The sequence below is a fragment of the Centroberyx gerrardi genome, chromosome 14 (assembly GCF_048128805.1).
Source record: "Centroberyx gerrardi isolate f3 chromosome 14, fCenGer3.hap1.cur.20231027, whole genome shotgun sequence".
Classification (NCBI taxonomy): domain Eukaryota; kingdom Metazoa; phylum Chordata; class Actinopteri; order Beryciformes; family Berycidae; genus Centroberyx; species Centroberyx gerrardi.
In genome coordinates this window covers 28300826-28314000 of record NC_136010.1, presented here as the reverse complement: position 1 = coordinate 28314000, position 13175 = coordinate 28300826, and the positions used below count along the sequence as shown (strand labels likewise).

General features: G+C 42.9%; 1 protein-coding gene across 1 annotated transcript in view; it reads left to right on the top strand.

The window, feature by feature from the left end:
• The window catches only part of cep104 (centrosomal protein 104), a 37980-nt gene that overhangs the window by 7301 nt on the left and 17504 nt on the right, over nt 1–13175 (top strand). The window contains exons 6-13 of the mRNA XM_071916697.2: nt 3425–3501; nt 4192–4360; nt 6549–6704; nt 6937–7164; nt 8424–8639; nt 8740–8904; nt 9687–9860; nt 12548–12724. Of these exons, the coding sequence (XP_071772798.1) occupies nt 3425–3501; nt 4192–4360; nt 6549–6704; nt 6937–7164; nt 8424–8639; nt 8740–8904; nt 9687–9860; nt 12548–12724 (1362 nt within the window). The remainder of the gene's footprint in view (nt 1–3424; nt 3502–4191; nt 4361–6548; nt 6705–6936; nt 7165–8423; nt 8640–8739; nt 8905–9686; nt 9861–12547; nt 12725–13175) is intronic.

Here is a 13175-nt window from a genome sequence, read left to right as displayed (position 1 = left end):
TTGCTTGACCTACTATCCACAAAACATCCACAGTACGCCAGCGAAAACACCCACATAATTAGGCTGGGTCAACCAAGTAGCAAATGCACAACTGCAATACATAGTCCATGGGAATAGACATCGGAAACACACAGAGATCGTCCCAGGTATTACCCATTGACAGAAACGCGGTAAAGCACAACAGTAATAAAGGCAAAATAAATAAATAAATATTAAAGAGAAACAAACAAACAAAAAAAAAAAGGAATGAAGGGGGGTATAATAGTGCAAAGTATTTCATATACATGCACATATATACACATATACATACACATACACATACATATACACATATATACACACACACACATACATATATATATATATATACATATACATACATATATATACATACACACACACACCCACTGCACATGTATATACATATACAGCCCACATACAAGTACATATACAGTACACATGTAAACATATACATACACACACATATACACATACACGCACACCCACACACACTGCACACGTATATACATATACATATACAGCCCACATACAAGCACATATACAGTACACATGTACGCATATACATACACATACATACGCATGCATACATACATGCAATACAATACAGTATAATATACTTTACACCCCACTAGTATTATATATGGCGTTTGACTAATTCGGCTGCATCTGTAAGTGCTTCAACTGTTTCCCTTTTTGCACCATTTACACTTGCTATTGATGATTCTAAAACAAGTATACTATAAAATAGAGACATCCACTGATCTAATTTAAGGACATGCGGTGGTTTCCATCTCATTACTAAAATCTTTTTTGCTGCTGTAAGACCACAGAAGAAAATTTTTTTTTGTTTGCCTAATATATTGAGGGAGGAATCATCATTCAACAATATAACATTAGGCAAACATGGTATTTCAGTGCCAATAATATCTGATAAGACCTGTGCAATCTGTACCCAAAATGATCTTACACCTGAACATTGCCAAAACATATGGATGTAGGTGCCAATCGACCTTTGTGAACATAGCGAGCAAATAGGGCTGGGGGTTATCTGTAGTTGGCAACACTTTCTAGGCGATAGATAGAATCTATGAATCATTTTATAGTGCAGCAACTGATTATTGTAATTGCGAGATGTTAATGAAATGTTCCTCCATACTCTTTTCCAATCTATTGTCAAGCCATAATTTTTCAAATCGGTATTCCAAACTTTAACAATTCCCATGTAACCTTGAGTGTTGTGTTGCATCTTTTTGTACACATATGACACAAAACCCACACCTGGATGGAGAGTTCTCATCATTTCCACCATTGGGTGCATTTTGAGAGGCTGATTCCACGGCACGCCATATGTGCGCATAGCAGTGCGTAACTGCAGATAAAAAAAAAAGGATGACCCAGGCAAATTGAAATCATGTTTCAGATCTTGGAAGGACCTTAATCCTTCGTCATTCATAATGTCTGGTAGAGTATAAATCCACTGTGGGAAGTAGATTGGTTTCCCCCCAATATTCAAATGGTTATTCCTGAATATTGGAGTATCAAGGTGCCAATCCAATCTCCAAGCGCCCAGTTTTTCTACACAGTTCCATATATAAATAGAATGAGCAACAATCGGGCCAAAATGTTTGAAACAATAATGGTCAGACAAGGCAGAGAACAATACGTCTTTAAGTGAAAAAGGTGACACTATTTGCTTTTCAACCTCTATCCACGGCACCTTTGAGTTATCATTAAACCAATTCTTTAAAGGGCGAAGCATGAAGGCATAATAATACAATTCAAAATTTGGGACATTTAGACCCCCAGACATTCTGTCATGCTGTAATATAGTTGTTCTAATTCTAGGGAACTGTCCTTTCCAGATATATTTTGAGACACGACCTTGAAGTTTGTCCCAAAATCCAAGAGGAGGTGGCAGTGGTAGCATACTAGCGAAAAAATTTACTCCAGCAGAATATTCATTTTCACTATTGAAATGCGTTCAGCTAATGCTACTCCATACTTTTTTACATTACCTTTTTCTCCATACATTTACTCCATGTACACTTTTTGACGAGTTTCTTTCCAAAAATGCAAAGCTCAGCATCAATAACAATATTATTATTCAGCTTCACAGGCACCGATCCAAAGATGCAGCTTTTGTGTGCATACATGCACATGTGTTTACCTTGATTGTGTGTGTGCGGGTGTGTGTGTGTATGTGTATGTGTGAGGAATGTAGTAATGAGACGGAGAGGGAAGGTAGTGTGTAATCACACAGGAGGCCTTTAGTTAGCTGCTGTAATCAGATAGACGTGCAGACGGACAGCTCCTGGAGGAGAGAGAGCACCTTAAAACACACACACACAGAAACACAGAGACACACACACACACATACAGACACACAGAGACGTACAAAGATGCAGACACACACTCTCGCACAGATTCCAGTGAACAAGCTGTGCATTGTTGCTCCGCTAATCCGACTCTGAGCACCTCGACCACTGCGGTGATCCTGCCTAGTGGGCTGGCTGGATCTTGTTCTCTTATATCTGTCCTATGGGTGGAAGGTGTGTTCACTAAGACATGGAGTCCTATGGAGGGATAACTGTGCAGCTTAGAAAGGCACTGGATCTGATAAGATCCAAAGGGCAGGCCTGTTTAAATCGGTGAGATGTCCCGAGTGACGGCACGCTTGTCATAACTATGTGCTGGCTTAACGCACACACACACACACACACACACACACACACACACACACACACACGACCACCATTAGTCAATTCAAGGTGGTTTATTGGCATGACATACAAAGCGACTTGTTGCCAAAGCAAAAACCACCAAATATGAGCAGTTTCAGCTTTTCCCTCCTTTTTTTCATGTTGCGGAGAAGCTTAGATTATTTTGAATTTAGGAAGTTTTTCATACTTTTCGCTCCCAGTTATTACAGGGCAGGAGGAAGGACGTTTGTCCCTCATCATACCCAACGTATATTTACGCTTGGCGCTCGTTAAGTAATCCGAGAATGACATCATCAACACGCGCCGCTCCTGTTCTCATAACTGGAAACTGGACATAACTGGACAATTCTGGCGATTGCAGTTGGTACACAGCAGATGACAGATCTCCCCATATGGCTGTAGCTAATGGATGGATAAGAACAAGAGTGTGCGTGGTGTGTGAGTAAGAGTGTATACTTGTATGACTACCATTGTGAGGACAGGTTTGACTTTTGGATATATAATGAAGGGGCTGTTTCATAGGGGTTAGGTAAGGGTAAAGTCGATGTATAGTCTAGAGTCTATTAAGGGTCAAGGTTAAGCTTAGGGGTTAAGAAACATGCAGTCGACAGCTCCTCGTGAGCACAGCAATACAAGCGTATATGTGCATGCGTGCGTAATTTGTCCATCTGTTTCGCCCCCAGCCAAGCCGAGAGCAGCTGATCGAACACTACCTCAACAGTACGCAGCTGGAGGCGGCCTTGGACACGACCTACATGGGGTGAGGCCAGGCCATTGAACCCCGGTTCCTTTGTCTTGTGACAATAACACTCGTTCAACAAAGCCATTTAGTCTGGACGCCAACCAATAAGGCACTCAGGGTCAGCCGCGATCCGAGGACAATGCAGGTGGCGGCCAAAGGAGCCCGTGCGAAGAGGAAAACACATTTCGAAATAGTTGTTATTTATTTTAATCCGAGGGGGGACATTTCACCTCAGGGTTTCACTCCCAGGGTTGGTCAATGTTTTCCCCTCTCTGATCTGGAATTGCACAACACCTAGCCCGGATCTTACCCATGTACTCCGATAATGAGGCATGTATTTCTGCACTGACATTGTCTCAACTCAAATATATCCGATGGAGTCAATTAGTGGCCGCTATGGAATTTAGGCACCTGATCAGCTATTCTAATTTCTGTATTTAACTTGTTGCAAGTCTCACAGACCTGTCAGGATATCATTCTGTTGTAGAAATAATTAGGGATGGGGATTTTGACAATATATCAAAATTAATCGTTTCAACCTCCATAACTCGCCCAGAAATTGACTATTTTCCAGGTATATTCAAAAATACCCAAGGATTCCAAGATTTCTCAGAGGAAAAACCGCATGGAAAGCATCCACCCTACTATAAATGAAATGACACTGAATCTACGGCCTGACACTGAATCTACTGTTCCCCTCTTCCCCAGTAAGTGCGAGTCCATCTCCCCCCTGGACGACCTGGCCTTCGACATGTACCAGGACCCCGAAGTGGCCCACATCATCCGGCTCCTGGACCAGAGGAAGCAGGACATGGTCCGCCAGGAGAGATACGAGCTGGCCAAGAGTCTGAAGCAGGCCATCGCAGACCTGCAGAAGGTAAATACAGTTATTAGAGGTCTTACTAATTTTCTCTGTGTGAGAGTAATACACTCTTTAGTTAATAAAATGAATTAAATCAAACTACTATTGACGTTGTTTACATTCAGTGATATTCAGTGTGGTGCATGCAGGTTTATAAAGCAAAAGAGGGTTAACACAATATGCGAAACATGTTCTGTTTTCATTGCATCTGCTTTAATAAACACATTTGAACATCATGTCTTGTAAACAATGTCCTGGTGTCTTAACATGCCCTTTAATAGTTTCAGAACATTCACAACTTTCTGTGTTCAATTGGAAATAGGTTGTTTTTGCCAGCTTTTTATTCCTTTGTTTTGGTTGTTAAGTTGGTGTTAAATTCAATTCCAGGTAGCATTAAAAAGATCTTAAAAAGTCTTAAACTGGGCTTTCTGAAACGTGCAGATGTCCTGTTTGTAGTTCTTAGTCTGAAATCCTAATTCCAGATCCATTATGTCTCTACAGATGGCTTTACTGTGATGTGATGACTAATTCTTAACACTGACTCGGCACTGAATAAAACGGAATGATGCCTTTCTGTCATTTTCGTATATTTCTAGCAATAGGAGCTAATTTGCAGTAAATTTGCAATAACGGCATACTTTCAACTTCATGTTAGCTTACCTGGTCTGACAGCATATTGGCAGTTCTCGACACTTATCTTTCTTCTTGCCCTTCAAAACAAACTGAGCAATGCCAGGGAGAGGGACGGGGGACAAGTTGCAACATCCTCTTTACAACAGAAAGCGATGGGGATTATGGGAAATGTGGTCTTAATTTTGAGAAACACAAAATGCTACATGTAGCACATTTTAATGTCAGGGAAAGACTGAACAAGATGCCTGAATTGCAAGAGGAAGCTTTGCTTCTAAATGGTAATTCCCCCCAACCCTCCTTTTTGTGAAGCTTACAAGATCTGAGTAGATTACAAGCTCCACATGTTTTTGCACATTGACTTCTGCTAGTAAGCAGATAAAGTAGAATCGTCTGTATTTGATGAGTTAATTCAGAGAGAATTATAGATGTAATGGAAGCCTTTAAATAGACTATAAAATATGTGAGAAATGTTTTATGGGGGTAAGGAAATAGTTTATCTAGAGATATCATTACAAACCCATTGCCCCTACCACTATATCTTGCAAATCTCACCTTTGTGCTGTGGCTTATAGTTGTTGTTTTTTTTACTGATATCCAGTGTAATTTCACCAGTGTTTGTAACTGTAGTCGTTAAACATTGTTCAGATTCCTGTTACCAACCACCCTTGTATACAGCGTTACCATGCTGACCATGAATTCTTAATAAGCCCGACAGCTGCGGTGATGGCCCTAGAGTAGTCCCTCTCCCTTTGTTACCTCCAACCACGAGCCTCTCTGTAACCAAATAACGTGCGCACACACACACACACACACACACACACACACACACACACACTAGCACCTTCTTAGCGTGGCAAATTAGCATCGCAGACAAAGCAGTTGCCAAGGTGTTCATGCTGAAAATCCCTTGTCATTGCACGTTCAGAGTATGTCAAAGGATGATTTATGGTGTTGTATGACATCTGGAAACACGTGACTGATAGAGAAGACAGGGGAGAAGGAAGAGTGTCTGTCTAGTGCATCTCTTCCCCTGTATTTAGCCTTATCCTTAACCTTAACGTAGGTTTGAGAGTCAGCTGCCGTGCGGATTGTCTTCCCCAAGAGAAAGTTTGGAAGCACAAGGCATCGCCTGGAATCATGCAGTCACTTCAGCAGTTGAGACTGTCTCGCTTGGCACCGGGTTACCCACTTAATTCAGCTTAATGGAATTTCCTCATAAAGAAATGACCCGTCTGACTTACTGGAAGTTGCTGTCAAATTTCCAGCCTATAAAAGATTCAAGACCTGGTCCAAAGGGTGGCGAGACCAAGTCAAGACCAAGACTAGAGCAAATCAAGTCCTATTCAAATCAAGTCCTATTCAAAAACAAGACCAAAGTAGGCAATAAACAGTGTACGTGTCTTTCCAAATAAAGTAAAAGTAATGATTGAAGGGTTTCTTAAGGATCAACAGAGACATAGATCTATCTATGTATCTAAGTCTAAGTATGCTTCCATGTTCACTTTCTCTAATCATACAATGTAGACTGATTGTGTGACTGATGCCAAGGCTGTCTTTGTGGCTCTTTCAGGTGGGGGAGCGCTTGGCTCGCTATGACGCGGAGAAGCGCTGCGCCATCGAGAAGGAAGACTACGACCTGGCCAAGAGCAAGAAGGAGCAAATGGAGGAGTACAGGATGACTGTCTACCAGCAGCTGGAGGTCCACAACCTGCTGGACCTGGCAACGGTCAGTCACCGGTCACTACTGGCAACGCTTAACCTATGGAGTGCCAGTGTGATGAATTTGTGTGGTACTTCTTTTATCCTTCCAGGAAAAATCTATGTTTTTCCAGGTAGTTGATGTTAAACAACATACTGGCAAGTGAGAATATGAGAGGGCAGAAATATCTGATATAGGAATTTATGGGAAACAAAAACATCTTCCTTATTCTCTTTCTCTCTTCTCCCTGTTTTTCCAGATCACCAGGGCGGCAGAATCGTCCCCGGCCCAGGAGCCTCCCTCCCTCCTGCCTTCCCCAGGCCGCCATTCAGCCACCACCAAGCCCCGTATCTCCACGGACACCTTTAGGAAGGGGAGGAAATCCAACCCGCCCCGGGACCAAGCACCCGCGCCGGTCGCCGCTGCCCCCAAACCTGCCAGCCAGCCCGCCACGCCCTGCGCCCACCCGGCCGCACCCAGGATCGATGTGAGTGCCGCCCCATCAAATATGCTGACAGATGATGGGGAATCATACCAACCTCATGTTTATATTTTGAAAGGGAGCAAGGAGGAAGGCCTGCTTTTGGATCTTTATTTAGAGTCACAGGGAGCAGTCCAGGTCTATGTGTCGAATTAGAAAAGCTGAAAGGAAACAACAAATTTCGATCCTCAGTCTCACAAAGTTTTTACACTCGATCTGTGGAATAGATATTGATGTACAGTTCAAAAGTGGCTTTGGACGTTCTGAAATGTAGTGTGTAAAGTGCATTTGTTTGTTTTGATCTTCATATAGCATGATACATGGCCAACATTGGCTGTCAGTAACAACTTGCCCAATACTAATTCTTGAAAGACTAACCCTTTTCTGATGTTTTTTATTTTTTAATTTTTTAATTAAGGAAGCCTATTTATTTTCTTCAAATCAGCTGATGGAAACAACTAATTTGCATTTTGTTTTTTGTGACATTTCCAAAGTTGACCGTTCTGTGGATGGTCCTTGAGTGTTTTCTCATTAACGATCCCGTGAAGAAAGCTGCAGTACTACCTGTAGCTTGCACAAATTCCGTTATTGTTTAGAAAAATAATCCAGCCCACTGTACCAGCTTGGGAACACATGTCCCCCCTGCCATAAGCCTCTGTGGTGTCGGAACATGGAACACATAGGGAGATTATGACCAGCAGGGGCTTTTATGCCGTACTCGCCACCTAGTGAGACCGGCCCTACTACAGGTTAGGGTTTCACTATTTAATTAAAAGCGTGCAACAGTTGGCTGACTCCGGCGGCTGCCAACCTGGCCTGAAGGCAGGGCTTTGAGCCTTGGACAAGGCAGCAGGGTGCCAGTTGGCCCGGGGACACAGGAGACGGAGCTGGATGGATGGAGCTTTGGGTTTGTATAGAGGGGGTTAAACGTTCATTGTCATCATTAAGTTGAACGATCAACCTATTCAGTGATGAAATGCTAGTGAGAGTTAACGAGAAGAACGAGAGTAGTAGTTCATCAATTTTTCAAAGCGATGGACAACCTTTTCAAGCTTGAAATTATAGATCGGTTATCTTCTAGACTTTTAAACTGAGGGAATATCTGTTTTTTTTGGAAAATGTATTATTTTGTGTGTTGAAATGTATGCCCATAATTTAATATTTAGGAAATACATTTCCAAAAATCTGAAGGTTGTATAAACTGTAATGTAAAAAGATTGTATCCTGCATCTTTCTTTGCTGATGCTCATGTCCTGTGCTTCAAGGTGACCAGCGTGCCTTACGATGACAGGCCACTGCCGGCCCTCCAGAGGAAAGACCGGCCAGGGGAGGCCGCCCAGAGCCCGGCTGAGGAGAACTCCCCCCACCCCGACACCCAAGGGACTCCGCACAGCCCCGGTATGACAGGGGAGCTGGAGCCGCTGACGGAAAAGGCCCAGAGAGAGGCCAGCCTTCCCATAGAGGTCTATGGAGATGGCCTGGTAAGATACGACAGAAAAAGGTGGCTTAATGTAAATGTATGGCTGTGATATCTAAATTGATATGCACGATAGCATAACTTTCCACCCTGTTCCTTTCTAGGTGGCTGCAGCTTATTCCAAATCCTGGTCCTACAGAGAGGATGCTCTACTGTCTGTGTACAAGAAGCTGCTGGAGTTACCTGCTACCCCCAAAGAAGAGCTGAGAAACACGATAAGAGCTGCAGTCTTCCTGGTTAAGAAGGGCCTCCTGGATAAAGTGTCATCTGTGAGTAATTTTCTCAAAAGAAGGATTCATGACTGTCTTGGTGATATGACATTATAAATGCTGTAATGGTCAAGTTCAGTTGAAAAGAGGTGGCGATCCTCATCAAAACCTGCCAGATACGTTGACCTATGTTACTGTCAGTCTTTGATTAATCGTGTTCTCTGGATTCCTGTTGCCAACAGAATTAACGTTCATACTGGTAACACCCACACACACTCACACACACGCACACACACTCTTTACAATGTTCCCCCTGTCCCATATGCAATCCCGGTTCTCTCTCCCGGAGTTGGCTCCCTTAAATAAACAATTTTGACAAGCATGGCCTTGTAACCCCTCCCTGGAAGCCTTCTGCAGCTTGTATGGTAATGAAAAAGGTAGTCCCGCAATAATTCCGGTGATTTATTTTCCCAGCCACGCTGATATAATGCTCCATTAAGTTGTTAACTGGTTCATTTTGCTCCAGAAAAGTGTGTCAGTTGGGTTCATGTTAAATATGCTGTCCTAATCGGATGATCTGTTAGAAACAGGATAGCAACAGTGGCATCTTTGTTTTCCGCTGTCTAAAGCCATACAGTTATTAAGGGGATTTGCAATTGTGACCGGTCTGCTTGCTTGCATCCGCCACTCTCCATTTGCATTTGCTGGTCAACTCCACAGAAGTCAAACCAAACGTTGCCATGTCTAACCTTCCTGCTAATTGACCTCACCCTGGTGCTAGCTTTTCTCGGAAAGTCTGTTTGAGTGTCACAGCAAAGCCTCTGCCCGCTCTCTGCTCTCAGGTTTTCCAGGCGTCTTTGAAGCTGCTGCGTCTGCTGCTGAGCCAGCTGATCCCAGGTCTGGGGCTGGGCCGGGCCGAGGTGGCCCACTGCCTGGAGCAGACCTGGCCTAACCTGTTGGCCAGGACCGGAGACTCAGCCAGCCGCCTCAGGGCAACGGCTACTGCCTTCACACAGGTGTCGTACCACACTGCAGTGGCATATTTGTGATGTCTTGTAACCAGTAATTTAAAACTGCTACATGTAGTGGTTTTTAGAAATCAGGCAGATTTCCCGGCACACAATGTAAAATGCAGTGTAGAGGCTGGTTGATGCCGACAAGCCATCTTTTTTTTCTAAACCAACATTTGCTTCTTCCGTCTCTCTCTCACACACACACACACACAGTGATTTTGAGAGTTTACAGTATATCAGTGGCTATCGTCAATGGCTTCATCATCAAGCAACACACCTTAGTTACGACAGATGAATTTATGTTATTGTTGCTACTGCTGAATTCCTCATCTTGGCAATTACATCAGTGACTTTGTTCTCACTAGGTTGAAACCTCATTTTATCTGAGGGAGAGCTCTCAGGATGACTTCACAGAGGGATAAGCACACATTAATAAAATACTTATTGAATTCACAGGCGATATAATAAGGGTCAGCCAGTCTTCCATCAATAAATTGTAAGCGAAGAGCTGAGGACGCCCTTTTCTTGTATAAAAGCTGAGTGATGACTCCATGTTGCTTAATACATTTGTAAACTTGTTTTCTGTAATTGGTACGTTTGTCTGTATCCACGAGGGAGGAATTGTTAAAAAAAAATCCTGTATAATTTAGTCTTTTTAGACCTGGGGTATACCGAGGTTTCAGTTATCCATTGGTAGTTTTTGTATATGTAAATTAGCAAAGAATATATACAGGAGTCTTAAATGCAGTGGAAGCTGTAATGTGTTGCTTGTTCACTGGAATCTGTGTGAGTGTCTATGTAGTTATGCATGGGTGTGTGTGTGTGAAAACGAAAGGGAGGGTGTGTGTTTGTGCTAGCTGCGGATTCAGTGAGTTCGGCCAGAACTGAGTCAACCCTTACCATGTAACTCGGTTAAATTTCTCTGAAATGCCTGTATGTGGCTGCCATCCATACATTTGCATATAGGCCAAGTGAACATTAAAGGTGAAGTCCTCACTCTGACTTACTAATATTAACTACAATTCAATTTGTATGCCTGTTGAAAGTGCATAAGACTACGTGGTGTGAAACGATTCACCAAAATCTGAATACAACCTTGCAAGCATTGTGAAAGAAAAACAGGGAACAATGTGTCCATGGGTCTTTAAAAAGACTGAGAAAGTCATAAATCATCTAAATTGCAGGCCTTCAATACAGTGATGAGAGGTTATATTTTTTCACCATGAAAAGGCAGGTTTCTTTGCACTGCATGTGCGCTCTTAGATTAATCCAGAAAGGGGTTACTAGTACAGTATTCATCCTGTCTATTTAACTAAACACAGTTGGACTTCATGTCCCTTAACAATTAATGTACTTTTTCTTATTCTGCCCTTTTATACCTTCACAACTTTCATTAGCTATGTTCAGTCAGAAATAGGCTCGTTTTGCCAGTTTTCTTTCTTTATTTCATGTCTTTAAATTGGTCTTAAATCAAATTCCTGGTAGCTTTAAAAAGATTTTGAACAGTCTTAAATCTAGTTTTCTTAATATGGGGAATATGAGATCGATTACAAATACTCAGTGACTCTATGCTGCTTACTTGAGCTGCAGTGTAAGCATGCCATGCTATAGCTAGATATATGGAGGGTGAGTTAGGAGGTGTGAGGTGTTGTCATGCTCTGCCCCAAAACCTCCAACATGCCCCATGTTGTAGTCACCCCAGGCTGTTTAGACTGCCTCCTCTGAGCCTGGAAATGGAACAGAGCCATTGGTGTGTTTGTGATACAGCGGAGGGAGTGTGTGTGTGTGTGTGTGTGTGTGTGTGTGTGTGTGTGTGTGTTTGTGTGTGTTATTTGTGCACTGTACTTGAATGCGACCCCTCAACATGTATAGGCGGGTGAGACTGGAAAGTGCGTCTGGGCTGGAGGCTGGAGCGGAGAAGAATGTATGTGAGAGTGTGTAATGTGTTGCTTACTGGAATCTGTGTGTGTGCTCATGCATGGGTGTGTGTGTTTTTGTGTTGCGGCGAGTAAGAAAGGGAGGATGCCTTCCCATGCTACAGTAGCTGCTGATCCAATGACATAGTGAGGCCAGAGCTGCGCTAGCCTTTGCCATGGCACTCGGCCCTCTTAAATCACTGTCCGTCCCCTCTGGACCTGTTAAGAGCTCCGGTGGACCGTCCAAAGAAATGAATGAATGGCCCTTTGTATGTCAAGGCCAAATTACATGTGATCATTACACATGTAAATTACACATTCCTCCTCTCCAACAATTGAAGGACTTCAGAAAAGGAAAGAAAGAGCTTCAACTCATTTGACTAAGTTAAGGATAACAGACTTTTTTTTTTTTTTTTTAATCAAAATGTTGTGTCAGTCCCATATTCCCAACACACATTCCACTCACCTGATGAGACTACAAATGACAAATGGCTGAGAGAAGATTTTCCAAGAACCTTCTTCCGTCACTTGTAGCACTCTCTGTCATGACTTGTCTCTCAGCCAAACACTTGTGTGTTGAATGACAAATCACCATGTGTAGCATCAGACAGATTTGGTTTGTCAGTGGTTAGGTTTATGTTACATAAGTCAGTATTGATTCGACCAACAACAAAGACAATGCAGCAGGTACAACCCTACATTTTTACATAAACTGTTATCTTGTTGCAGTAAACAAAAGATTTTAAAGGCATTGTATCCATGTTCCCCATTTAGGAAATCGCTGCTTTGAAGGAGGTGCGGGCCCTGCAGGTAATTCCCAATGAGCTGGTCAAGCCCTTCAAGTCCAACCTCCCCACCCGGCTGGCCCAGAGCCGGGCTCAACTGCTGGAGAAGCTGCTCGCTGAGCTGGGCACGGACAACTCCGGCTTTACCCTGGACAATGTCATGAGGGTAAAGGAAACTAAAACATGTCAGCTGTGTCCGTCTGTTCTTTTCAGTGATGTCGATGTCTCCTTTGGCTGTGGGAGGCGGATCTTTAATAGTGTTTGACTGATAGATCAAGCCAATACTGGCCTTTGGGTAAAAATCAGATATGGTCCAGTCAGTGTCACTGGAAGTATAACTTATTATAGTCAAATCATCAGATTCACGTCTTCCATTCCAAACTTCCATTTGCATTGTATGATTGTATGCCTGTGATCACAGCACTCCCCGAAGGGAAGAGAAGGACATAGTTTACTGCTCAAAATGGGCGGCATTCCCCTTTAATAGATTTCTAGAGTAACGCTGGTGACAATCACCCCTCGCTTTTTGGCAAAGCGTCAACTTCCTCTATCCAGTCATACTTTTTTCCACTCTGTAACTCACAATTATCACATACCACCTACAGCTGGTTGGCACA